This window comes from Catharus ustulatus, chromosome 9, assembly GCF_009819885.2.
Source record: "Catharus ustulatus isolate bCatUst1 chromosome 9, bCatUst1.pri.v2, whole genome shotgun sequence".
NCBI lineage: Eukaryota > Metazoa > Chordata > Aves > Passeriformes > Turdidae > Catharus > Catharus ustulatus.
In genome coordinates this window covers 25518657-25546507 of record NC_046229.1, presented here as the reverse complement: position 1 = coordinate 25546507, position 27851 = coordinate 25518657, and the positions used below count along the sequence as shown (strand labels likewise).

The 27851-nt window shown below is 49.8% G+C and overlaps 1 protein-coding gene and 1 long non-coding RNA gene across 3 annotated transcripts; one reads left to right on the top strand and one right to left on the bottom strand.

Annotated features, from left to right (window-relative positions):
* Nucleotides 1-57: 57 nt before the first annotated feature.
* On the bottom strand, nt 58-9045 carry LOC117000382. 2 transcript variants are annotated; one of them, XR_004418754.1, is made up of 3 exons: nt 4494-9045; nt 3003-3099; nt 58-2218 (listed from the first exon to the last, which is right to left on the bottom strand). It is a non-coding gene; the product is annotated as an uncharacterized LOC117000382 (long non-coding RNA). The 2 variants fall into 2 exon arrangements; XR_006163031.1 differs by having other exon boundaries at nt 58-3099; nt 4494-4638; nt 4761-9045.
* NMNAT2 (nicotinamide nucleotide adenylyltransferase 2) lies at nt 4047-27782 on the top strand. The gene is made up of 11 exons (XM_033067953.2): nt 4047-4216; nt 20973-21061; nt 21787-21854; nt 22529-22607; nt 23637-23766; nt 24382-24462; nt 24574-24618; nt 25416-25492; nt 26766-26867; nt 27092-27159; nt 27288-27782. The coding sequence occupies exons 1-11, from the start codon at nt 4132-4134 to the stop codon at nt 27388-27390; spliced, it is 927 nt and encodes a 308-aa protein (XP_032923844.1). The 5' UTR covers nt 4047-4131; the 3' UTR covers nt 27391-27782.
* The last annotated feature ends 69 nt before the right edge of the window (nt 27783-27851 follow it).

Below are 27851 nucleotides of genomic sequence, written 5' to 3'. Positions count from 1 at the left end.
CTGCACAGCACTTGGGGTCAGTTCACAGAGGCCACAGCCAGGGTGTTAAGTCCTTAATCTTGATAGATCTCCAGCTTTATCTCATGGCACCCTTTGGCATCTTCTTCCAGTGATGAACCAAGCCCTGAGAAGAGCTCCCCAGGCTACTCATAAACCTCAGTTACAAGTCATGTCACTGGCTGCCCTTCAGCCTTGCTTACTCCTTTGTTTGAATGTCTGCTCCTACAATAGGTCATTCAAAATGGGAGATTCCTCCCTTTGGGCCAGGCTGTCCCACCCATGTGGCCTCAGACCTGTTTGCTGGGGGTTTGGCAGCTCCCTCCATCTCAGCCAGGCTCCCACCATAGCAGTTACCCCCAGTGCTTCCATTTATTGTCCTATGCTGTTGTTCAATGAGCAACTGGTTCAGCTTGGCCTGTCTAGCCTGGCCCAATCTGCCAGCTCAGTCTGGCTTCCTTATACTTGCAAATCCTTTCCCTCACATGGGCTGGGTTTGCAAGCCTGAGTTTTGGATAGATGCATTCAGATTATATCTCAAAAAGGGGTGTAAAACACCTGGTTTTGTGGCAACCAGGGGTTTTATTCCAACTGGGCCACCAAGTGAGCAACTCCCTTATTCAAGATATTTTGCTAGTTAATTCTCAAGGAAATGCCTTCCTTTTATATTTTTTTTTTAATAAGTGCATTGTTGCATTACAAAAATTTCTTAGAGTCATAAGGCTGGTACGTGGGGAGCAGAGCTGAATCTGTTTCTTAGCCCTTGTCAGAAAAGGCTCCAAAATGTGCCAGGATGGGTTCACAAATGGTTTAAGCCCCTCTAATTGTTCTTTTCTCTGATAGATTTGAATTCTTTTGAAGAGTTTGCAGACTGTCTGTTTAAAAGCTTTAAGCTGGAAGGGTTCTCTTCCTGCTCCTGAGTCCAAGAGGTGGGACAAGGTGAGAAGCAGTTCTGGGAGAACTGAGGGGTCCCCATCCCTTACCCCAGTGAACACAGCCATGATCTTTCTGCCTGCTGCTGCACAGCCCCCCTGCTCTTGGGGCCTGGCTGTGCAGATGGTGAAGAGCTGGACAAATCCATGTGCACACCCTTGGTGTGAGCCACAGACCATGTTTCAGGTGTGCTTAACAGGTCTCAAGTCCCACAGGCAACGATTTTGCAGTGCTGATCTGAGCCTCCTGTGTAGGCAGGTCGCTGTGTTTCTCCATGCTGTTTTCTTCCTCAGAGAATAAACCCCAGCTAACCATCCTTCTGCCCTCTCTGTGTCCTGCTGTACCAGCTCTGCAGGTGGCAGATGGCTGCTAGCCACCATGGGCTGGGTTGGAGCTCAAATCACGGGGGGTCTCAGGGTGCTCCAGCACTGCACAACAATCCCAGGGAGGGCTGGCAGGGATAACCCAGCTCCTGCATCTGGGGCTGCTGTCTTCAGCTGTGGGAAACCTGCACCCACATGTCCAGGGAAAACACCAAGTAAAAGAAAATGCATGCTGGGCTGGAAAACACTGAGGGGAAGAAAGGTGAAACAACCACTGCACAGCCTTGCAGGCGTCACTCCTGCACCAAAACCTGCCGCTGCTCCCCAGCCGGCAGCGTTGCTAAGTGACAGCTGATTTACCACATCACTCACCATCCAGGAGGCAGCAGGAAAGACAGGGAAGAGCTACAGACAGGGCTGCCCAGACCTCATCCTCACCATGGCCTGGCAGTGCTGGCCAGACCTTGTCCCCACCATGGCCAGGCAGTGCCTAAACTATGCCTGGACAGGTGACCTTGATTGTTCTCTGGTGTTTAAGGTCAAATTCCTGTGTGAAACAAAGCAGGCAGAGAGATTCAGTTGCATGGCAGGATGTGTTTGGCATCACCAGGCAGTGGGAGAACTTGGCCACAGGCAGCTTTGTCCATTTGTACCTTCAGCAACAGCAGCACTTACTGCTCCTACAGCTGCAGGTTGTAGAGAAAGGAAAACGTGCTTCCCTGCAAAATTTCTTCTGCAAAATTAGCAGAGAATGGGGTTAGGATTAACAAAAAATACAGCTGTCTCACCTCAACTTCAGCCTCTTCTGTATGAAAGGAATCAGCGAAGAATCTTCCCATAAAGGGCACACCCTTGTATTTCATATCAGGACAGTTGTACCATCCCCAGGGGAAGGGGGTAGGACACCATCCTTGGTGGGAACATGCAGGAGAGGAGAGGAGCATCTATTTCCCTGCTGATAAGACCTGTAGATTTTAAAGGCAGAGTTATGCTGTGCATAGCACCAGTGGTAAAATGCAGAGACTCTTCCTAAGGTCATGAGTCCCTCCTTTTCAGGGTAAGCTTGGAGGAGCAGCACAGGAAAAAGCCCAACACAACCCCAAAATCTAACCCCACTGAATCATCATATGTCCATACAGAGCCAGTAAGAGAGAGCAGCGAACAAGGGACAGAGGACACCACCTGTCTCAGCATCTCTCTCCCTCAACACCAGCTTAGTCTGAATTAAAAATCAGGATAGAAATATAACCTCAGAGGTGTTACCACACCCCTGTGCAGTGAGATAGACCACCCCTTGCCATCAGCGTGTGCTCCTGAGAGAGTGAGGGCAGCCAGGGCCTCCACAACAAGGATTTTAAGGGTTCCCTGAACAAACAGATTCAGGATCATCATGGGTTCATTCCCTAGTGGCCTTGCTCCTTCAGATCACTCAGACTATGAGTATCCCAACACCTGGCTGAGCTGGGAGGGAAAAAATTTTCAAGCAAAGGACTGGGAATAATTAATCTTAGCAGGACAAGGAGAAACACAGCACACTGCTATGTGTAGGGCTAACAGACTCTGCCATGAGAAGGCAAAAATGAGTGTCTGGGGAATGTCCTCTTAAGGACAGAGGAGGAAGACAGATGAATGTAGCAAGGGAGACCTGTTGGTGGCAAATAACTCCCTGCTGAGAGGAAAATACGTGTTAGGAGCCAGAGATAAGACCAGGACAGTCTTTGGGAAGGGACTGAAGGCAACAGCATGCACCTCTTCTTCAGTGGCTTCTTCAGTAAGCAGAGAGGGCTCTGCTGGCCCTTGCTCAGGGTAAGGACCTTCTTTAGTGGAGAACAGCGATGCTGCAGTCCTAAAAATGAGAAATTTAGAGAATTAGACAGTTGGGTGGTCTGGTATTAGTTTACCTTGTAGTAAAGACTGTTTTTTGGTGAATGCATAGCATCTATTGATGAAATGGATGGGTTGGGTGAAGCTGAAGCCCCACAAGTTATTTTCTCCACAGAACCCAGAAAAGGATGCTGCAGCAATGTTGTGCTGAGGCTGGAGCAGCTGGCAGACCTATGCAGGTCCCAGGTTTGTCCCAGGCAGGTCCCAGGCTGGGACCACCTGAACAGCAGGGCAAACACACACAGCTGCTCATGAGCACTGAGTTGTGCAGATCACAGAATCAGTCAGGCTGGAAAAGACCTCTGAGGTCATCAAGTCCAATACATGACTGATTACCACCTTGTCAAATACGTCATGGCATAAAGTACCACATCCAGTCTTTCCTTAAACACCTCCAGGGACTGAGACTCCACCACCTCTCCAGGCAGCCCATCCCAATGTCTAATCACCCTTTCTGTGAAGAAATTCCTCCTGATGTTTGTCGGCCTAAGACTATGTCTCCTTGTCCTGTCGCTGGTTGCCTGGGAGAAAATACTGACCTGGTTACACCCTCCTTTCAGGGAGTTGTAGGGCGTGAAAAGGTCACCCTTCAACCTCCTCATCTGCAAGCTAAACCTCCTGTTACAGCTCCTCGGTCCTGGGGATGCCAGTGTGTCCCTGCTGCACCTCTGTGAGTGTCCACAGAGCGGATGTGGATGTGAGCCCATCTGAGTGCGTGTGCATGGGCACATCTGTGCCGGGGTGTGTGCCCCTCTCCACGCCGCGGGGATGGCTGTGTGCCCGCGGTGTGTACACGGGTGTACACGCACTCACGCGTGTGTGGGACCCGCGGGGGCGCGCCCCGGGCCGCGCTGGCGAGGGGCGGCCCCGGCCCGGCTCCCGCAGCCGCGGCACCGCCCCCGCTCCCGCCCGGCCCCGCTCCATCCCTCCGCCCTCCTCCCTCCCGCAGCCGCACCGAGCCACAGACCGCGGCGGGGCCGGGCAGGGCCGCACCATGACCGAGACCACCAAGACCCACGTTATCCTGCTGGCCTGCGGCAGCTTCAACCCCATCACCAAGGGGCACATCCAGATGTTCGGTCAGTGCCGGCGGGGCGGGCCGGGGGGAGGCGGGAGGGGCTGGGGCTGCAGCCCGGGCTGCGGGCGGGGGCGTTGCGGGGCTCGGGGCGCGCTCCAGGGCGCAGCTCCGCTCCGGCGGCGCGGCGGGGCCGGGCGCTGTCCGCGGCTGCTGGTGCTGAAGGCGCCGCGGGCGGGGACCACCGGGGACTCCCGGACCCGCTCCCCACCCCTGGCAGCGGTCCCCAGTCCTTTGGGGCTGTCCCCCTCGGATGGCCGGGTTCCCCGCTCCGCACTCACATTCTCACACCCCCGCAGCCCCCGGGGTCGGTCCTGGCGCTGTTTGTCCGCTGCTACTCGTCCTCGGGTCTGCCAGACTGCAGCCGCTGCAGCACTTCCATTTCCTCTGACCAGGGAGGAGATAGAACCAAGCAGCCACAGCCAGCTACAAAAGCCAACAGAAATATAGGAACTTAATGGAGATATTGGAGTACTCAACCATTAGATTGATACTAGGTCGAAGGAACGGGAAATGTTCGCGTGAGATGATGGATATTTAGATATTACCGAGCGTGCCTGTGATGATACGGATGATGGGAGTGCTAGAATTACTGCCACAGCCTGCTTAGGCAAGACAAGAGTGAGAGAAGGAGGGAGAGAGAAAGGGCAGTCTCCATCAAAGGCAGTCTGACATGCCATAAATACTGTTTGGGTAAAGCTCAAAATGCCTGGAAACCCCTATGCAAACTGTGTCTCACTTGGCTGGGGAGGAGTCCTGTGAGGGTGAAGTGTCCACTGCAGACCACCCTGGAGTGCAGAGACAGCATTCATCATTTATGTCTGACAGGAGATTTAGGGCTGGGAAACAGATACTGAAGGTCTTGTGCTACCAGTGGAGAGGCGTCCCTGGGGTTTCTAAAAGCTCTATGTAAGTTTCTAAATATATAAACTATATAAAAATAATTGAAATCAGCTTGGGGTATTTCTGCATCAGACCTTGTTTTTGTAGAACATAATGAGTTGTACATCAGGTTAGAAAATGATGGTTTTCTAGATGCAAAGGATCACATTGTTATTCCATTTCATAAGTGCCAGCAAAATGTAGGCCTGGACACCAATATATTTGAAATTTTTAAAAAAATTAAAATCCTACTCCCTAAGAAAAAAGAAATTTTCAACAAGGATCAAGAGGAACTATTTAAAAATAAAAACAATTATTAAATTAAATTACAGGGACTTGCTTGATGGAAGCAACCACTGATGAAAAAAGATTTCTGTAATTCATATTTAGTCTTATTTAAGTAACACTAAAGATATCCATGTGGCCCTTATTTAGTGGACTAACAACAAGTAACAAAATGTATTTTAGAAAATAAGGATCAGTGAGATATTAGTATGCAGTGCATATTCTTATAGACTCACAGTAAGATTTTCTTTTTGCTCAGTACTCTTGAGTAGCTTTATTAAAGATGTGAAAGAAAATATATAATCCCTGATGGCAAAAAGTGGGCATAACCACAAAGTGGGCAGAATAGCAATTCCTGCCTGGCAATGAATCAGTTGTGCTGCCTGACTCTGGTTGTTTGATAAAAAGGGCTTGTTCAACAGCAAAGTCAAAGGCAAAGTCATATGTCCAGCAAGGAAGAACACACATCAAATATAAACAAAAGGCAAATGTCTTCTGCCCAACAGCAGTGGTGTCAAGGACTGAGGGGGGATTGTGCACAACTCACTGAATGCAAACTCTGTGTGGTGCTGTAAATAAAGCAGCAAATGGGATCCTTGTAGATATGAGCAGGGGAATATCAAGCAGAAGAAAGGTTGTATTATTTTCATGCACAGCATTAGCAAAATCCTTCTCTGAGGAACAGTGACAAGAATTACATTAGTTTTGGAAGCCAGGCTTTGTGGCAGGAGGCTAGGGAGGCTCAGTCTAGATCCATCCTTAAATATGTTAAGGGACATCTTCATCTGCTTAGGGAAAGGATATGTGATATGTGATGAAAGTGGGCAACTTTGTTCAGCAGAATAATTACTGGTGAGATGCCAAGAGTGGATCACACACCACTTCAAACTACAAATCTGTCCTGCGGGTTTGAGTGAAGGTAATCAAGTAATATGAGAAAGTACCTGGATACCTGATGGATTCTCTGTCACATGAAGGCTGTACATGAATACTCAGACATCTTTCAGGAAGACAGGTTTTAGCTCAAATAGGGTGGCTTGATGTGGAAATTTTCTATGCATGCATCACGTAGAGCTCCTGGAATACAATACTTGAGATACCTGACAGGGAAAAATGAGACTTTCATGAGGAAAGGACACAGAATTTGGCTTCTAAATCCCTCTTCACTTGTGTTTGAGGAACACTTCTCCCCCAGGTCTACAGGTGTAATCCTGTGAAGCCATAGGAACCTCAACCAAAATCTGTTATTCCTCTAGCTCTGCAATATAGAGTCCAACCAAAACAGTGCTCTATCCTGTAACTTATGCATTTCAAACAGCCACATTTGGGCAAAAATATTGTCTTCATCATTCAGACAATTATTTGGGCTTTGAGAACCTAATAGGAGGATTTTTTCCTTAACATGGAGTGGCACAATTTATCTCTTTAACATATGGCACCAATTAAGCCAAAAGGAAGTACAATATTTGCTCAGGTATCTCATTGTAAACACACCATTGTACGCCAACCATCATTTTTCTCAGTGTGGATTTTATCATGTTTTATTCAGACCAAAACCCAACCTTTTCCCATAGGATTTTTGCCTGAATAGGAGATTAGTTAATTATGTGGAAGTCTCTTCTAGTGGGGGAAAGATTCCCATTTGAGTTATTCTTTCTATCAGTCATATGAATTTAAGACTCATTATCACTGGGATTTCAGAAAGCTGGAATTCTTCTTAGAACACCAAATCTGCAACTGCATCCTACTGCTGAACCTTGTGAAGAGCTGAACTTACTGCAACAGAGCTCCCCACTCCATCTGCCAGTTAAAATTCTGGATCACTGGGGCTCCCCAAATGAGGCTGAAACATGTCTGTGTATACAAGATGAATATCATACATATAAATCAATACTTTGCCTAAGATATACAAAATAAAATGAAAAAGTAGGTGAGACACAGTCATGTACAGCCATCCCTACCAAGAGGTTGAGACAAACACCCACATAGTCCTGAAAACACTCTGAGTTATTTGTGGTATCATCTGCACTTTGAGAGGTGTTCTGAATCACTAATTTCAGTTGTATTTTCTGGCTTTATGTGACTATGACAAAAAGTTTGGGATGTTACTGTGGTGGGGAGGAAAGATGGAAGGATAGAGAGGGCAAAGGTTGTCTCCAAACATTGACTCAAACATTGATGGCCTGTAACCCAAAATGAAACTCCATTTATAGCCTAAGGAGGTATGGAGAAGAAAAAGCAGAGCCCAAGCAAAAAGTCTTAATAATTGAAGAAAAAGCAGATTCAGAACAAAGTCCTGCATTAAAGCCACATAAGAACTCCCACCACTGCTCCATGCAGGGAGCCCACCTGCTCACCTGGGCCAACACACACCAAACCCCAAGCAGTTCACTTTCATTTCTTGCTGCCACTCACAGGAGCACTGAGCATGGGCTGTGCTTAACCCTCCTGCCCTGCAGCCAGCTCAGGAGGGGAACCTCTGAGACACTCCTGCGCTGGCTTTGGATCTCAGCACAAAGCACTGGGACACGCTGAGTGGCACGGACACCCAGAAGTGGGATCTGCTGCCTAAAGTTTATCTTCTCCATCTTGGCCTCCTCAGAGTTTGCCTCCTCCTTCCTTGCCATGCAAGCAATACCACTCAAAGGACAAAAGCCAAGGCACCAATGTGAAAAGCAAAATCTAATCCATGCAGCTCTGCTAACACGCCAAAGCCCATGCTGGCGCTCTGCCAGACAACGAGCTTGGGCTCGTTGTGACAATTAAATCACTTCCCCATGAGGCTCCAGCTCAGAGAGCCCTAATACAACTGCATCCAAAGCTTGAAAACCAAAAGATGTGTAGAGCAAGGTAGAAAGCAAACTTTTCAATAAAAAATAGTTTGTTTTGAAGATGGTATTGGATAAAACACTGGGATTAAAGGCATCACCAGACAAGGTCAGAGGCTCCAGGTTCTCTGTCATGGTGTTTCAGAGTCGGAGACAGAGCCAACAAATAGCTGGATTTGAAAGGAAGGTGCTGAGAGTAGTTTCTCTGTAGGTCCTGCAGTGGAAAACGCTTGTAGTGTCCTGTGGATATCTGAGAATTGGAGCATTGTTCTGATGATTTCTTCAGACTGAAACGAGGGTTTTGGTGGGGTGAAATGGTATCTGGTTGATCAATGTGCTTTGTTTTGATACTGATTTTCTCTTCTATTTACTATTATTCATTTTTCTTCAATTGTAGAATAAAAGGTCCCTCTGGAATTGCCCACACCCCCTATTTTGGCATTTCAGACTTTTTTTTTTTCTTGCCTTTTTAAGATTCTGAAATTGTTCACAATCCATTCTTTTCATGTGCAAACTTCTAGCTTCATTCACAAAGCCTTGCTCATCTACCATAGTATTGTTTCTGCCCTGCTCTAAGAACAGCCTCATCTGCTGGGATTGGATGATCCCTTGATTCCCCTTTCCACCTCTGCTTATCACCCTGCAAGTAGCAGAGCTTCACTGGGACCTCCCTGCTCTTGCAGAGGAATATTTCAGCCTTCCTTCCTCCCTTCTGGATGCACAGTGCTCACAGGGTCCAGCAATGTGGAGTTTGGGGTTCATGGAGATGTTCGGAGCTGGTCTTAAAGGCAGCAGGTTGGGTAATTCCCCAAAAATTGGGGCATTATCTGACTCAGTCACAGGCACTTGGCTTTTTTAACAGCTAGTTTTTGGGTACTATGAAGCACTTGATAGATTATTCTATTCAAATCTGTATCATCTGCCTGTATCCAGAGTGCCTCATCTCCTGCATGTGGATTTGTGGGGTGATGAGCTGCTCCAGGTCAGCTTCTTTGGGAGGAAGAGATTTGTGAGATGTTATTCAGATGTGGCCCTCTGATAGAGCGTTTTTGGTACCTCAGATATTTTAAACCTGCTTGACCAGGGGCTTTCCCCACCTACCTCATTTCAAACAGCGCCCAGGACCTCGACTTGCATAGAAAAACACTGCCTGTAAATAGCCTGAATCCTGAAAGTCAGTAAATCCTCACGAGTCTTCCCTTTTTGTCCAATGAAATTTTCCTTACATCCTATGTGCACTTGTTATTGAAGAGAGTTAATATCCCAATGAACAGCTGGGTAAAAACCATTTCTGGTGGAAAACAATGAAAGAGGACTCTGCTATCAAACATAAAACCTTCTTGCTTGGTTCTAAAGAAAACTTGAGCAATTAAAAATCTCGGCAGGCTGCTTTTTGATTATGCACTGCAATCCTCGTAGAGCAGCAGCACTGAGGGCTACTGCATCCCATGGCAAGGGATTTGAGATGAAAGGATGGAGTTCTCTTTATAAAGAGGGATGAAGAGGCAGGAGCTGAGGCTTTCGTTAATGATGTATTGTTTCAATGTCCTGGATTTCAAGAATCACTTTTTCTTATTTGATTGAAATGACTGAACTGCAGAGCAGTTTAATGAGAGCGTCGCTGCCTGGGACAGAGCTGGGAGAAATGCCTGAGCGGCATGACAGCTTCACCCTTTCCCCTTTGCTTAAACAGGAATACATCGGCAAATGTCTAGAAGCAAAATTCCTTCCCCCTCCGTCTAACAAAAGCTTGTCAGGAGCTCGGGAGAGACTTTGCTCTGCAACATGAGTAAGAAGTGCGGGCCCCTGTGAGGCTGCCTCCTGTTTCCATCTCATCCGCGGCTGAAATGTGAATGCGTAATTGCCGGAGGGATGGATCGATGGAGCGGGAGGTGGAATGGGGCTTTGGGAGGACGGGACGGACAGGGAGGCGCTGGCTGAGCTCTGCCCTGGCTCCGCACGGCGTTTGAGCGCACTGGGAATGACCTGACCGGCACAGACCTCACTGACAACACCCGGGGTGATGGATCAGACATGGGGAGCTGCATCCTTGCTCATCCCTCTGTTACACCGCGGGGGAGCTTCCACTGACATCCAGGACGCTGGAATCACAGCAAACAAGGAAAGGAAGCTGTGCCAAGTGCCCCTGGCTCAGCGTGACACCCGTCAGCCTAGCCCTGGTGTCACCAACACACCTCCACGCCCAGCACTGCCCCAAACACACTGAAACTGCAGATACTTGGGCGCTGAGCTGGGAGAACAAAGCAGCACCGGCAGCACTGCAGCACCCGTGGCTCTTCTGGGTTATATATCACTTGATATCACATTCCCATCACTACAGCCCTTATAGACTCGTTTTTCACAGCCTTTGTCATCAGCTTCCTGCATCTTAAGCATCTCCTCTTCATGACCCAGAGTGAGGAGTTTTCCTGAGCACAAGACTAAACTCCATCAATAACTATTCATGGATTCTTTTAAAACATTTATAAGCTCTTAAATATTTAGCAGTATTTATTACAGTCTCTGAGACATCACACTGGCTCTACGATAATGCCACCTCCCAAAATGTGCCACAAATCTTCTTTTACTTCCACCAACTATAAACAAACCTGGCAGTGAGAAATCCAGTCCTACAACCTCATTCAAGAAGGAAATAGGGGCTGTGTTTCTATTTAAAAACCATTTGCACTCTCTGTGATGCTCTCACCTCCTGCACTGTCTTCTCTGAGGCTTTTTAGCATCAGCCTGTGCAATGCCAAGGGTATCAATTACCTGCATGCTAAACACCAGCACACATCTCTCACATAACCTTGGGCAGCTCATTTAGCTGCTTGAGCGGTGCAGTGGGGGGAGCCACATCCCCAGGCTGCTGAGGTACCACAGTGAGGGGGGCCAGGGGTAGGAGTGGGTCAGAACTCTGCTGATCTTCGTGCATCTGAGTGGCAATTGGCCCAAAATGGGCATCCACGGCTCTGCACACTTTGCCTTCCAAAATCCCTTCTGGCAGCAAGGCCAGGCGGCTGCAAGAGGTTCTGTGAGCCAAGGAAGTCCATCTGTGTAGCACAAATACCTCCAACCTTAACCATAACCTCAACCTCCACCTGGCACCAGGGAGCCCAAAGCAGCTCTGGGAAGACCCAACAACCTCTAAAGATTGAAAAATCAGCATAAGGTAGAGACAAAGCCAGGGGACCTCTGGATTTTGACACAAGCATGGCCACTCTGGTATTTATAACCCCTCAATCCAAGCACTTCTACGATGCCACCAGTGGCCAGACAAGCAGGGATAGATTCTCAGGATGCCTCTGTGGAGAAAATCAATAGTGCCCGTCACAGCCCTAAAAATAAACCAGGGCCAAGGCACAAGCTCTCATTCCACTGAAACACCATTGTTGCTGGAAAACAGCCACGCTCAGAAACACCTTTTTTTCCTCCCCCTTTTCAGCATCAACTAGTTTTCTTCAGTAAGCCTGAGCCACTGGATGTATCTCGGTCATAATTTGCTAAATCAATATTTGGGAACAGAAAAGCCTAGATTCCTCAGAAATATGCATTCTCAAAAGCCACTGTAGGGCTCACCCCAGGAGATACTAACTGAGGGCTGGAACAGGAAGCACAGGCAGAGGAGGTCCCTAAGGATGGGTGGAGAAGCCATCTCTGCGCCAGGCAATGTAGCAGTGGGGAATGAAGCCACACGGACCCCTTACGGATCCGCAGGCCATCGCTTTATTGCAGCTTCACCGCCCGGCTCACACCTCTGATCGCCGCCGGCCATTACCGAGACCGAACCGAGGCCTACCAGAACTGAACAGAAGGAGGGCTCCCATTGGCTGGCTCCGCTGCCGTGCTGCTGTCCACGCGGCCCTCCAGCCAATCAGCTTCCAGCGCATACGCTGTGCACGCGTTCCTGCAGCCAATCACGAGCTCGCTCTCAGCTGTCACTAACTGACTCTCCTCGCTCACCGCCGGCACTCTCCCCTCAGCCGGCTTCGAGCTGCCCGGCCTGCAGCGGTGCCGTTCCTGCAGAGCCTTATATGCTTTAAACACTTTAACAGCTACAAATAACCCCATATCCTACAGGGCAAGGAAGCACTTTCACAGCCCCTGCTACACAGAGATTTCTATTTTCACTGAAAATCCAACAGCCCCTAATTGAGCTTAAGCCTTCCCTGAGGACATCACGTTTCTCTGTGGTTCACTGGCAAGGGAAAGCAGAAAATCCACTTTTCCCAGGAGCTGGGTTGGGGATGCTTAAACACGTAACCGTGCTTCTGGCACCTTTGCTTTGTGCAAAGACATGGCTGATGTTTCTTTTTGGGGAAAATGGGAATGATACACAGCTGCAGGAAAGGGAATGTGACATCCCTCTGGTGTCACCTTGAGCCTGAAATCCTACATGGCTCTGCCACCCCTGCCCAGCATCCTCCCAGCCTTTCTGCCTCTCTGCAGCTGCGATGTTTCCTGCCTGCACAGTCCTGCTTCAGCCAACACACATCCCAGACAAGGTCAGCATCTTCAGATGCTCTGCCAGCAAAGGCAAGCCGTGGGTCAGACACACAGGGGTCAGCTCCATGTGGAGGCAGCCCAAAGGCAGCAAAGAGCAGCTGGGCAAAGGCTCCTCATCTCTGCTACACGGGGAATTGAGAGCCATAAATCCTCTGCTCCCGCTAGGATTGTGATCTTGCCACGTGTCAGCTGAAGGAGCAGCACAACACATGCCAAGACGTAAAAAACACTGCCTTTGATGTGCTACAACAGCTTGGAAATTAAAACAAACAGAGTGCTTCCACAGGGAAATTAGGGCACTGGAAAACAAGTGTGGAAATCTGTTGGGGTTTTATTTCCCCTTCATTTTTTTTTTAAGGCACTGTGTGACACCAATTTCCCTGACTGAGATGAGGACTGGGACTTCTCCAGGGATGTACATTAAGGTGCCTGTCCTATTTTGGATGTTCTATCCATATTTTGATAAAAGTGACATATAAAACCATAGCAGAATAGTGAAAATCTTGCCTTTTGCTGCTACCCTTTTTCTGTGTGACTCTATCCGTGGGCCCAGGATAATAAAAATCACTTCAAAGCAGAGCAGTTGGGACTATCTGGAATACCCTCCCATTTGCTTGCCAAACAGTTTATTTTTGCTCCTGATATTTAGACTCTCGTCAACGTTTATATACATCCACAAAATGGCAGCTCTGTGCCAGATTCACACCATAAATTGATGTTGCTTTACTGTGGGTGGCATGTTAGATCACCTTACACCAGCTGGGGAGCTGTAGTCTCAAAAATCCCAGAGGAGAGACAGATTTCAGCCAAAGTAGCTCTGACTCTTTTCTCTCAGCCCAGCCACAGATATGTTAACTCCCCTAGTTTGTGCTTAAACAGATCCCAGCATTCAGAGGGGCATTTTACACTGAGCACTTGCAAATCCACATTTTGGCATGTTTCTTCCTAAAAACAAGGAAAATACTAGACTGGAAGAGGAAAACTCTCTCCTGTCAACCACGATACACCATGGACAGCTCTTGCTGATTTGTGGGATGACAACTAATGCACAGGAAAAGGTATATGACCTTTCACTTTTCACTTCAATATCACACACACAGAAAATCATCTTACCTAGAGATGCTCAATCCTTCTCCAAGGGCTTCTAAGCAAGTTGTCCTGCAGAAGACAGCTCAAAAACCTTTTTTAGGTGAAGGCCTCTTCTTCCTCCATTTTTAGAATCACAGAATGTTTTGGAAGAGATCTTAAAGATCATCTTGTTCCAACACCCTGCCATGGGCAGGGAGGGACACCATTCTCTAGACCAGGTTGCTCCAAGCCCCATCCAACTATCAGGTAAGAGTTGCTTTTACCTCATTAGATGCTTTCCCTTAGATCTTTAGCCCCAAGACCTCTAAGATACCCAGGTAGCAGCCCTGGGTGTTGAACACTTTGTGGAGGTATTTAACATGTCCACCCACTCAGCTGCCCACCTCAGGTGAGATCCATCATGGTGCTAAGAACGTTCCTGGTCTCCCTGCCATAGCAGAGTGGAGATCTCCAAGCAATAAGTTACATTGCTTCCCTGTAGAAGTGGAGAGAGTGGCAGCACTATGCTGGTCGCCCATTTGACAGAAAAGCAGGTCCAGTCCCTGCCTGGAGGAGCTGGTGGCACTTCAACTCAAGAAGTAGCTCCCTGTACTTCTCCTCATGTTGCTCACCTGTTGCTCCTTCCCACTCTATTGCAGCAGGATTAGCAGTTAGAGAGGGAAAAGCATCTTGGCCTGGGTTGTTTTGCCATGCTTTTCCTCAGATGCTCCTTCTGAAGCTCTAGGACCTGAGAGCTCTTCTTCCTGGACTCCTGTGTAACTTCTCAGACACACTGACCCTTGCAATACTTCACTTCTAATAAAAGAGGGAAAAACAGGATGTCTTCGCTTTCAATTTCAATGGTACTAAATAGGTTGTCCCTCTACAGCTTCATAGGGGAAACCCAGATTCCCTGGGAGCAGCCAGTTCCCCTGCCCAGGCCCCATCTAGCTGGGGCTCCAGGAAATGCTCTGCTATTTCTAGGTCAGCTTACTGTGACTCAGTCTCCTCCTCTTATTATTTTTAGTTAGCTAGTTAGTTTGTTTCAAACATCTAGTTCCACCTTTCTGCTTGAAGCCAGGAGTGAATGACAGATGGTGATAGCATGAGTCTCATTAGTCATCCCTTGTGGCTCTGAGTTGGACACTGGTGGGGACCTGGGTGGGCTGGCAGGGTCAGGTCCTGCAGCATCACCTCTCAGGGCCTTTTACAGCCTTCACTTACACCACAAATCTTGAGGCATTTGCTGGTCAGTGCTTTTTTTGTGCTTATGAAAAGCTGATAAAACTAACGTGCAGCAACACCTGAAGCCCCTCCCATATTTGTTATTTCCACAGTGCCTGGGTACAGCTATGGACTAATGGGGTGGGGGAACGTGTAACAGAGCAATTAGCTCAGCTATTAAAGCCATTAAGCGTTAGGGGGCTTAATGGGATTTTTCTGCCAACTAGAAGTCTCCTGAGAATCTGACTGAAATTGTCTAAGAGGCACTGAGCATGAGGTGGGGCAGGCTATTTGGGTCAGTGGGACACTAGGATCTCCCCAGGCTTGCCTTGGGAAGGGTCAACCCCACGGTGAAGAATCAATCTCCTGTTTCTTTCCAAAGGAAGGACCTCTCTTGAAGAGCAGCCAGGGCTTGCTGTAGTAGAAATTTCTCTTCTGGGAGCCTAGGGAAGGGACATGCCAATAGTTTTCCTAGCTCTAACAAATACCTGACTTGGGTGAAGACTGATTGGGACCCAAAACAAGGCTCTGAGTTAGGCAGGAGAGCTGGGCTCTGGGAGAAGGACACCTCTGATGAATACATTCCTGATTTGGCATTCAGAGGGCTTTTTAAAAATATATATCTATATATATCTATATCTATATCCATACACATCATTCAATTAGACTGAGAGTAACTGCTGGCTCCTTGCCCACACTGAGCTCTGGAAGCACCATTTAGGTCCTGAAAGTGCTGCTAGCTTGAGAATAAAACAAAGTGTGCTGACATATCTGGGTCACTCTCTCCTGCAGAAGAAGGGATTTTGAACAGTGGCAATGTGCCTCCCTTGCCCTCAGCACCTCATGGCCATGTCCCACCTCCTGTCCAAGGGTGTTAGAGGCCAAATTGCTGAAAATAAAAATGAGAAACTTGGGAAATGGTTTTGCCTTCTCTATCACCTGTGGCTGTGCAACTTCTCTGTCCCAACTCTCAAGGCCATGCAATGAAGGCTGTGCAAAGCTTTCTTGCCTCCCTCTTGTGTGTTTTCAGAGAGCTGGCACACTGTGAGCAAGCTGCAGCTTCAATCCCCTGAAGGGGAGAAGGGCATAAATCAGAGCTGGCCTGTGGGTTTACTCTGTAAGAAAAAAAAAATAGAAAAAAGGAAGTCTTAGGGGCGCAGATGAACCAGGTACAAAGGCAAAGCAAATACAATTTGAAATTACACCTTGAAAAATTGAGCATGAGGAATATTTGCTTTCATTAACGTCAATTTAGGTGATGGAGCAGTGCCAGAGGAGCCCAAACATTGCGATTAAATATACTCAACATACTCAGTGAGAACCTCTATAAAGAAACTCTTAAATAAGGACTGATTTCCTACTGGGGAAGTGGGATGCTATTTTTTTAGTTCAAACTGGACAAAACGATCACTTTTCAATTTTGTAGCCTTGGAGCATATTCTCTGATTGGTCTTTTTTTACCATCATCTCTCAGCAAAGCAGCAGAGATGAAAATACTTGAAGTACAGTAGTTTCACGAATACAAGCCGCACGGATTATAAGCCGCACTTCCGGTGCCTCGACAATGTTGCTGTCTTTGTCAATAGATAAGCCGCACCCCGAATATTAGCCGCACTTTCGTTCGTCGCGAGAATCCGTGCGCAGCTTTCACAAATTGGCCAATTAGTAACAGGATCGCGGCATAGCGGGCTTTACTGGCTCGGGGCGGGGCCAGGAAGGCTCGGCCCGCTCATGGTTGCTGACGGGGCCGGCCGGGTGGTGCTGCAGCCGCCGCCGGGCTCACTGGCCCCCCTCTCCCGTCAGCACCGCCCCGCCGCTGCGTTTACGTACTCGCCCTGCCGGCGGGCCAGGCACTGCCGCCGCTGGCAGGCATACCGGCCGCCTCGCCGCTGCGTTGTTTACGTAGTCGCCCTGCCGGCGGGCCAGCCACTGCCGCCGCCGCCGCCGGGCTCGCTGGCCCCCCTCTCCCGTCAGCACCGCCCCGCTGCCGCGTTCCCTAGCCCTGCCGGCGGGCTGCCGCCGCCAGGCTCGCCGGCCGCCCCCTCCCGTCTGCACCGCCGCCGCGTTTCCTCGCCCTGGCCGGCACTGCAGGCCCCTGCACCGCCAGGCTCCACCACGCTGCTGGCCCCGATTCTGCTGGGCTTCCCCCGCTGCCAGGCAGCCCCACCCGCCGGCCTTCCTGCTTCTGCCATGCTCCCCTGCACTGCTAGCCCCAGTTCTCCCAGGCTCCCCTGCCCTGCTGGCCCGGGCTCTGCCGCCCCCCCTGCCCCGCCCTGCTGGCTCAGGCTCTGCCGCCCGCCCCCCACACTGCTGGCCCCGCCTCTGCCAGGCTTTCCCACCTCTGCCGGGGCCGGCCGGGCTCCAGCTTGGCTTGGGGCTGCCGCGGGCTCTCACTTCCATGTTGGCAGCTTTTAGAATTTTGTTAATGTATTAGCCGCCCCGGAATATTAGCCGCACTTCCGGGTTTCCACCAAAATTTTGGTCAAATTGGTGCGGCTTGTATTCGTGAAATTACTGTACATTTGCAGGGCAGGTGAGCAAAACTGGGCTGGGAAAGCAGGAAAGTGTCACCAGTGCTTGGGATGAGTCCAAGAGTCACCCCTGTCCCTTCCCTCCCCAACACAGCAATGGCCATCCAGCAGCTGCCAGGCAAGGAGGCATGGCTGAAAGCTTCCCATCCCACAAGCAGGCTGCCAGGGGGCTAATGCATGTCTTGGCAGAGCCATCGCCCCGTGTTTATTTATGTCAACAACGTTTAAAAGCCATCGAGGCTGCCTGGAGCATTACAGATGATTTATGCCAGAAAAGGAATGAGCTCTTCACTTACAAGCTGACATCCTTGCATTGGTGTGGCAGGATGTAAAGTGCTTGTAGAAAATGAAAATACTGGACGGGGTTTTCTGTGGTCTGGCGTAATCTCTGGACATCACAGGTATTCAACAGGCAAGAAATGGGCTGGGAAAGGGATGGGAAGCTGTGACAGAGGGCTGAGCTCGAGGACAACAAATGGGCCAGATACCCAACTAATTGTTAGAGAAGTGGAACCAAGATGCCAAAGACTGAGGAGTTCTCAGACCAAAATCTACTTTTGCCCAGGCAAAAATCTTTGCACAAGCAGGGAAGGAAGGTTGGGAGCTGCAGACAGCTGACCATAAGGAATACGGTTGAGAAGAGGAATACAAGGCTACTGCAGTGTCCAAGAAGACCATGAACCTGATCCCCATGAGCAGCATATTTTGCATGAAAGGCATAACAAATTTTGTGGAAGAAAAAGGTCTTTTCTGAGAACATGGATCTGAGGGCTTGGAGCAAGCTCTGCAAGATCAAAGCAGCCACAGCGTTTGAAGCAATGACCCACGAAATCCAGCGTCCTGTTTCCAGAAACCCAGAAGAATGACTGCTGCTGGGAACCACACCTCCAGTTTGTGCCAGGGGCACACACCAAGGCAGGAGGCACTGCACCCTCAGCCCGGGATGGGCCATGAACCACCAAAATCCCTCAGTTCTCTTACAAGTGCTAAAGCAGTTTTGTCTGGCCTTGTGCAGAGGCGAGGACTCAAGGCCTGATGAATTGACTCGTCAGGACAGGCTTAGCTATGCTGGCCTATTGCCCTCTCCATTTAGCCACTGAAGAGTGTGGGATTCAAACTGTAAAAAAATAAAAGTAAGCTTTAAACACAGCAGCATGATTGCAGTGAGGACACATGTACATGCTGCAAACTAACACTGCAATTTTAGAATCACAAAATCATGGATCATCTAGGTTGGAAAATACCCTTTAGATTGAGTAGGGCTCTTAACCCAGCACTGCCAAGGCCACCATTAACCCATGTCCCCAGGTGCCACCCCCTTTAAAATCCCTTCAGGGGTGGGGACTCTACCACTGCCCTGGGCAGCTGTGCCAGGGCTTGACAATCATTTACATGAAGAAATTTTTCAAGTACCCAATCTAAACCCATTTCCTCTAATTTTCAATAAGTGTATTTCTGCTTTCATGCATATTTAAATTGTATGTGGTGTTTTTGAAGTAGACAACAAGCTCTTGAAAATACAGATCCCAGCTTAGAAAGCAGCCTCGTTTCTACAGGTTTCTCTAAAGATCGTGCAGGTTAAAACCCAAATGAGCAGTTTTGATGGCAATACAAAGCAGCAGCACCCCTCTCCTGCCAGCAGCAGAGCCCTGCCTGAGTGCTGCAAGGTCATCAGCAGCCCCTCAGATCCATGCCATGGGCAGTGACACCTTCCATTAGAGCAGGTTGCTCCAAGCCCTGGCCTACCCAGCCTTAGATACTGCCAAGGATGAGGTATCCAAAACTTCTCTGGGCATCCTGTGCCAATGCCTGTTTTCTGCAAAAGAAATGCTTTTTTAAGGCAGAAGGTGGTGGTGGATATTTGGTGTGAGCTCCTAGAAGCTGGAGCTGAGATGACATGCCAGCAGCATGGGTCACATTGCCTGAAGATGAGAAAATGGTGCCATGCTGTTCAAATACAGACCTTGAGATAGTAGCCAGGAAAAACCTTTGGCTTTTGACACCAAGAACTCAAGGCAACTGTGAGACACCCTTGAGAGCTTGAAGTAGAGTGTACATGCAAAGAGTTCAGCTCCTCTGAAAGATGAACTTTATGAAGGGGTCATACAGGAAGATGGACAGATCAGGGTTTTTAATCTTCTTTTAGCAAGGAAAATCAAGACAGGACAAATCAGGAAATAATGAAAGAATGTGTTCAATGGCATATTTTTTGTTAGGGAATTTCCTTTTAACTTTAATTTGCATTTTAAAATTGCATTATGATATAAAGGTAAATGCTGATCCATCAATCTTTGCTTCTCTCTGCCTGTGCAAAAAAACCAAACCGAAGCATACTGTGTTTTGCTGCATGTGCTCTCGTGGGATTTTGAGGGCAGGAAGGATAATTTTGGTGCATCCAATTCAGGCAATCAAATTTTAGTCCCTGCACCAATCAAATGATTTAAGCCCACTTTTCCCTCTCTTGAGACTGGTGTGTCCAAGGCACAAGAGCTGGGAAGGCAGCCAGAGTGAGGATTTCAGGTGAGTCTGAGGAAGAGGCTGTATTAAGGCTGGCAAATTTCCCACAGGCTGTCACAGAGGCCTGAGGCTGTTCAATGCCCTTAAGGGGGAAAAAGGTCCATGGCAATTATATTTCCCTAATTTACTTTTAACTGACAGTAACTGAATAATATTCCCTAGCAGAAGTTTCAAAATTTGGAGGAAAAAAATTTGCCCAAGTGACTTAGAATCCTGGAATGGTTTGGGTTGAAAGGGACTTTAAAGCTCATCCCATTCCAGCCCCTGCCATGGGAAATGGCATGTTCCACTAAACCCAAGCTTCAAGCCCCATCCAACCTGTCCTTGGACACTTCCAGGGATGTGGCAGCCACTGCCCCACTGGGAACATGCCCCCTTCAGGAAGGACCTCTCACCATCCCCCAGAGCAGTGCTGGGTGCTGAGTTCAGTGTCTGAAGGGTGTGATGCACAGTGACATTTTGGGATTGCTGATGAATCCCAAAATCACTACTTTGGTTTCAGAAATGCTCCTTTTACTTGCAAATCTGAAATATTTTATAGATCTTCCACTTGAAGAAAGAATGATCTTTTTAAGAGCTTATCAATCTTATCTGCCTTTTTGCTTTTACCTTCTATATCTTGTTTCTCCTTGCTACTGTTGGGTAGATATGTAGGAGAGCTGGTGAGTTTGGCAATTTGTCACCAGCATTCTTATCCTCAAATGCCACCTTTAGGAAATACCAGCCTGAAACCAAACATCTCTTAGCAGAGCTGGGACATGGGCAGCACATGGTGCTGACACAGGCCAGGGAGGGGTGTAACAGCTGTGCAGCTGTGATGGGACTGGCTGGGCCATGGCTGGTGGCTGCCATGGTGTTGCAGGGCTCAGTGGGTCCTGCTAAATCCCCCTCCACCCTCTTCCTTGTCCTCCCCCTCCAGAGCGAGCCCGGGATTACCTGCACAAGACCGGACGCTTCATTGTCATTGGCGGCATCGTCTCGCCCGTGCACGACTCCTATGGGAAAACGGTGAGGTGTCCCCATTTCCTCTTTCTGCCTCCTGTTGAGATGGTATCTCCAAAATCAGGGCTGGGCACTAGGCAGCACTGCCTGACCTCTGCTCCCTTCGTGGCCCTCTTCTGTCTGGGGCAGCTCCTGACCATGAGAAAGTCTCAGAGAAAAGGGAGAGGATGAATCCTCTCGCTGTTTAGATTAAAACTGCAGGGAGACCCTAAAACGAGCCAAAGTACTAGAGAGCAAAGAGAAATATTCCCACCCAAAACAGTAGTGGTGGTGATGCCTTAAGTGGGGGTTGGTGGGGCTCTTTTAGTTTGAATTATTTCAAAGCCAATTGTTGGGGTTTTTTTGGGGGGGGGGTGGGGGGGAATCAAAATTATGCAAATGAGTGACCTTTAGAAGCACTTGTCAAATCAGGAACAGTGAGCTCACATGTCTCTTGAAAGCTGGAGGAATTTCATTAAGAAACCACCCTCTCAGATTGCCCTGTTGGAGCACAGGTCTGGGAGTGGTAGTGCCGAGCTAATCTCACCAACCAAGCATGTAGCCAGGGCTGAGCCCAACAGAGACTCCTCCCCTCCAGCAAACAGGAGCTTAAATAAACTTCTGTGGGCAGGAAGGAATCCTTCTGGCCCGTCTCACGAGTGAGCCTGATGTTCTGCCCCAGAAAGGTTTGCAAGCCCAGGCTGGCCAGAGCACAGGGCTTCATAACTGTTCCTCCTTCACCTTTTCTGCAGGGGCTAGTCTCTAGCCGGCACCGCTTGACCATGTGCCAGCTGGCCGTGCAGTCCTCCGACTGGATCAGGTGGGTGGCAGAGCTGGCACTGCCATGGCACCAGCAGCCCCTTCCCTGCACCGTGGGGGTAAAGTCCTGCATGCAAAGTGGAGATGCCACCAGCTGGTAGAACTCCAGGATGAATTTTCTCCCAGCCCAAGACTAAAAATCCCCCTCCCAGTCCAGCTGAGAACAGATGAGTAAGGCTATATTACCCTTCAAGGGAGCCCTCAGGATCTGGGAGTCATTCAAGCCTCTGGTGTCTGGGTGATACCCAAAGTCACTCAGCTCATTCCAGTCTTGTGCTGTGGCACCTTCCCTGTCCACATGTAGCACCAGCCTGCAGATTTTCAGCATCCCAGCACTGCCATGTGGCATCTGGTAGCTGAAGTGACACCAGAAGCATCTTGAGCTGCCCTCAGAAAGAGGATTATGACACACAGTCACATTGAAGCCAAACAAAAACTGGTTAGATGAGTACCAAGCATGGAAAGATGCCCAGGCACACATTGAGGTCTCCAGAGCTGTTAGAGATCACTCTGTAGAAGGGCCGGAGGAGGGACATGGTCCATTGCTGAGGGAAGGCTGAAGGATTGACGATGGCTGCTCATGGCACTGCTGGCCCAGAGCGGGGGAGGTGGCGTGGGCAGGAGGTCCAGACAGTGGCCATGAGCCACACTGTTGCCTTGCTGTGCTTCTGGCAGGGTGGACCCCTGGGAGTGCTACCAGGACACCTGGCAGACCACCTGCAGTGTGCTGGAGCACCACCGTGACCTGATGAAGGTGAGACAGCCCCTGTGCCATGGGTGCACCACAGTGAGGGCATGGGGACACTGCAGGGGTGGGGGTGCTCTCCCAGCAGCTCATGGCCATCAACAACCAAAATACATCAGAGACTGACAACGAGAAGAAACACATCACAGACTGACTGTGAGAAGACTTTCAGGGACACAGTGAGATCCTGACCTAGAAGGGGTGAGACCTCGTCACAGCTGCTTCAAGGTCTGGGAGCTGATGGTGGAAGGAAATGGAGCCCTCCAGCTGGAGCCAGCAGCCATCCTGGACCCAGGAACATCGGGAGGGCAGCAGGGCTGAGTCAAAGCAGGGGTGGGCATAAACCACATCAGTGATACTCTGCTTCCTCCTCCCTGAGGGAGGGAGGGAGGGGTGGATGGGCCTCCCCACTCACCAGCTGAGCCAGAGCTACTGTATGAACCTGACAGAGAGATTTGACAGGAAAACTCAGCATCTGGGAAGTCCCCAGGGAGTAGAGCCCCGCAAGGGTAAATTCCAGGCCTGAAAGCCAAGGAGGAAGGTGGCTGCCCTTGGGTGACCATGGAGACAGGGATAGCAGAGCTGCTGGTACACTCAGATATAGGAAGAAAACCAAAGATAGGAAATGGATGAAAGAGCATTGTAGCAGCTCATGGACAGCCCAGACAGGAGGCACAAGAGTAGCATTAGCCAGCCCAGCAGGATATCCAGGAACTGTGGCGTTGAAGCCAGGGAGTTGCTGGTGATACCATCCTTCTCCTGCAGGGATGGGTGGAGAAGCAAGGTTTGCTCCTTGCTAGCCCACACAAAAAATTTGATACCATCTTAAACACAAGTCATTATCCACAGGGTCCTGATAGCCCCAGGCCCATTTGATGAGGTCAGATGGGACTGAGAACCCTAAACTGAGCTGGGATGCACCTGTCACAAAAGGTGACCTTGAACCAGGGGTGCAGAGGCTTGTTACAGGGTCAGAAGGGTTTTGTAAAGGTGCTGGGGTGAAGACACTGTTCCAACTGCATCCTTCCCTGATTGCAGAGAGTGACTGGCTGCATCCTGTCCAATGTCAACACACCCTCCATCACCCCTGTGATCGGCCAGCCCCAGAACGAGTCCTCGCAGAACATCTACCAGAACAACAACAACATCTCCAGCAAGCCCACTGCGGGTAGGTGGCAGCAGTGTAGGGAAGAGAGGGATGACAACTTACCTCCCAGCCAGGGCTGCCAAATATTAGAACAGTACTCCATCACCTTATTTTTGGAGCCAGGTGTCTCATCAGTCTTGGTGCACCAAGTCCAGGGTGGGGCAGGAGTGTGGTGCAGGAGTCAACATCCAACACAGCAAGGGCAGAAATCAAGAACAGCTTAAAATGGCTGTGAATCTCCTTGGACTTCAGCTGGATGATGCTTAGGCAGTGAGACCAGCAAAAGGAAAGGCTACCTGGTACTGACGGATGAACTGGCAGGAGAAATTATGTAGTGGGATTCCCTACAAGATAGAGGGATGTGGACCATAAAGGTATTAGCTGAGATGAGGGAACATTACTTAAATCCCATGGACATCTTATGATTTTCTACATGATTTTAGCTGTCTAGCTGGTCTCTTCAAGGCACAGTACAGCACTCCTGGGAGTTAAGACCACAAGAGCAGGTGTTGGGAGATGCTGGGAATAGTTGCATACCTAGGCACAGGAGCATTTTGCAGAACCAGAGTAACTGAAGTGCTTGGATGGGTTAATTGCACAGCCTCTCTCCCATTAATTTTCTTTCTTCCCCTTTAGCAAAGATCTTGGGGAAGGTAGGAGAAAGCCTGAGCCGGATTTGCTGTGTTCGCCCGCCCATGGAGCGCTTCACCTTTGTGGGTATGTAGAGGAAAGATCCAGCATCACCTCTAGAGATCCACTCCCCACCCTATCTCTCAACCCCTCTTCGAGGCTGGGCACCAGCACCTCTCTTTTCCTGCCCTTTTTCAGATGAAAATGCCAACTTGGGGACAGTGATGAGATATGAGGAGATTGGTGAGTACACAGCCCCTCTTCCACATTGCTCCCACTCCTCTGGGCCAGTGCTGCATGGCTTGGAGCATCTGCATGGTAGCTCTGGCAGATACAGGACCATGTCACCTTGGAGCCAGCTATTGGGGCTCAGGAATGCAACAGAAACAACTCTAAGTGGGCTGAGCCTAGTCCCATTGGCAGACTGAAATAAGGGTGTGTGCAATGGGGACACAGCTCCCAGCATTGCCACAGACCTGCCATGGCATCCTATCCTGAGGGTCCCCTCAAGTGCCATCAAACTTGGCCTCCCATGGTGGTGTCACCCCATCCCCACATTGCCTGCAGCCCTGCAGAGTCTCACACAGCAGCAGGAGAGATTTCGGCTGCCTGACCAGTCATGGTGCCCCTTGCCCTCAAGACTTTTAGGGGTTTCAGCCCCCCTCAGACATCACCCAGAGTTCTGCATGGGAAGCTTGCTGGTGGTTTTGAGACCCTTTTCACACACAGCCTGGCACTACAGCCCTCCTAGCACCAGCACCAGGGAAAGCCTAAAGGCTTTGGCCATCTGGGAATGCTAAATAGGGATGCATTTTCCTATCTAGCCACCTCTTCTCACCCCTCTGGGGTGGTTTTATGGCTTTTGTCTGGCAGTTGTGCAAATAAATTAATCTTTATGGGCCTGCCAGATCAGAATACTCCTTCCCACAGCACAGTTTTCTTGCTGAGCTGCAAAGCCAGCCCTCAGAGTTGGGGGGTGGGATGGTGCCTGTTCAGCCCCCTATGCTCCCACCTCTGAATTTCTCTCCTTTCGTTTCCAGAGCTTCGCATCTTGCTGCTCTGTGGCAGTGACCTGCTGGAGTCCTTCTGCATCCCTGGGCTCTGGAATGAGGCAGATGTGAGTCACCACTGCCAGGCATCCCTCCATGCTCCTCCTCTTCTGCTTCCCACAGCCAGTGCTCCTGGGAGCCACTAGGTCCCTTGGGACGACAGGAGCTGTGCCCACCATCTCCCCACTGCCTCCTCCATCCCAGCTCTGACTGCCATCTCCCCTACACACTTCCACAGGGCTTCCATGGTCCCAAGCCCTGTACCCTGTTCACTGTTCATGCAGAGGATGGGGTGGGCAGGGTAAGCCCATCCCAAGGCATTTCCAAAGGCTGTGCTCCCACTCCTTATCCCCTGGAAGAGCAGTATCAAGTAGATGTCAATCCCAGCAGAGTTATGCAGGTAGGAAATAAGGTATTTACATGAGTGGTCCAGATGTTAGGAATTAAACATGTTTAGAACCAAATCAAGATACTTCACTGTTGGCCCTTGCTGGAAGAAGCCATATTTTCATGGGAGAACACCAGCCCTGGAGAGGGGCTGGGCTACTGACCCACCAGCTGCTCCTGGCATTGGAGCCATGCAGGCTATGAGGGCTCCCCTAGCTCCTCACTGGGAGTCAGTCAACACAAACCTCCCTTCTTGAACTTCTCAGCCTTCAAAAATCAGTTACATCTTCAATCCTTAACTTTTTTAAGCATTTAGACAGCAAGCATCTCTCCTTTGATGGACTGGAAAAACTGAAATAAGCCAAGCCCGGGAGCACAAGGATGCAGAAACTACATCAAAGCACGGGCAGAAGATGCATTCTGCAGCAGCACCTCCTCATAGGCTGCAGCTGCCTGAATTTGCTGACCCAAAGCTCTTTTGGATGAGCCTGGTTTGTCTCACCTGAGATAGGTGTGAGCACTATGAGTGGTCCCCATGCAGCAGTGAATTTGACCAAACAACCTTGGAAGAACAATCCTCCCGGATCTCTGCCAGGACCAACACATCCATCCTGCTGATGAACCCTTCCAGCAAGGCAGAAGTCACATTCACCTTAGGCAACCTCTTCTGCTGTCATCTCCTTCTGCCACAAGTTCTCCTCAAAGCCAGACCTCAACATCTACTAATAGGCTTTAATTCTGTGCCTTTCACTTTGTCTACTGCTGACCACATAATTCCTGCCTGCATAATTCCATGTTTCTGCCAAAGGCTGTTGACATAGCCTCAAAATCACTCACCATCTCCCTCCAGACCATGGTCCAGCTTTCACAGGGCTGAAAGGGTGGGGTTGGCAGACAGTGGCAGGTTTTGCATGGGGTGGCTATAAAGCTCTCCACCCTTTGTGTTGCTCCCAGATGGAGGTGATCGTTGGGGAGTTTGGGATCGTGGTGGTGCCCCGGGACGGAGCAGACCCTGAGCGGATCATGAACCACTCCTCCATACTCCGCAAGTACAAAGTGAGTGGGTGGGTGCACGTGTGGCCAGGGGAGGCTGTGAGAGGACTTGCAGTCTCTCTTCACACTTGTGTCATGGGACACAAAGTATCTCAGGCTCAAGTGCTCTCACCTGATGGGTGGGATGAGCAATGGGTCACCACTACACAGCAAGGTGGGGAGGCTGGAGAGGCAGATACCTGCTCTCAAGATATCCCTTCTCTCCTGTTTTCCTCTTTCTCTTGCAGAACAACATCCTGGTGGTGAAGGACGACTCAAACCACCCCATGTCAGTTGTCAGCTCCACCAAAAGCAGGTGGGTGACGCTGGGCTACTCCCACTACAGAGCAGGGAGCAGGGTGTCCCCAGCCAGTCTCTCCATTTGCACGGGCACCTGACCCACCCAAGTGGGCTCTGACACCTTTCTCTCTCCCACGCCCCCAGACTGGCCCTGCAGCACGGGGATGGACATGTTGTGGATTACCTCTGCCAGCCTGTCATTGACTACATCCTCAAGAGCCAACTCTACATCAACGCCTCTGGCTAAGTGCCCCAGATCCTGCAGCGAGACAGCCCTCGTGTCCCGCCTGCCTACAGCTCTGCATCACTCTTTTCTCTCTCTCAGTCCGTGTCTCCATCTCTCTCCCCATCCCATGGCCTCCTGCCCGTGTCTGCCTCTCACCCCCAGCACCAACACTCTGTTGTGCAGCCATGTCCAGGGAATGGTTTGATCTCTTTTTCTGGGGTACTGCCCTGCCCTGCATGCATGGGGAGGGAGGAGGAGCTGGTCAGGGAGCGACGTGCTCTGTGTGCTCCCAGCATGTCCCTGGGAAATGGTCCCCTCAGTCCATCTTCCCAGCATGCTTAGAGCAGGGGCTGCCTATTCTGCATCATCTTACACAATCTAAGCTCAATAAATCTGTGTGGATCTTTTTTTTATTCAGTAGCTTTAGTGTGAGCCCTTTGGGCCTCTCAATACAGTGACCAACCAAACCCTGATTAGCAGTG

Excerpts from the sequence above, each read along its gene's own strand:
- NMNAT2 (XM_033067953.2), top strand. The coding sequence starts at position 4,132 with ATGACCGAGACCACCAAGACCCACGTTATCCTGCTGGCCTGCGGCAGC. Across the intron at positions 24,463-24,573 it reads GGAGCGCTTCACCTTTGTGG|ATGAAAATGCCAACTTGGGG; the intron begins GTATGTAGAGGA and ends GCCCTTTTTCAG. Across the intron at positions 26,868-27,091 it reads CCATACTCCGCAAGTACAAA|AACAACATCCTGGTGGTGAA; the intron begins GTGAGTGGGTGG and ends TTTCTCTTGCAG.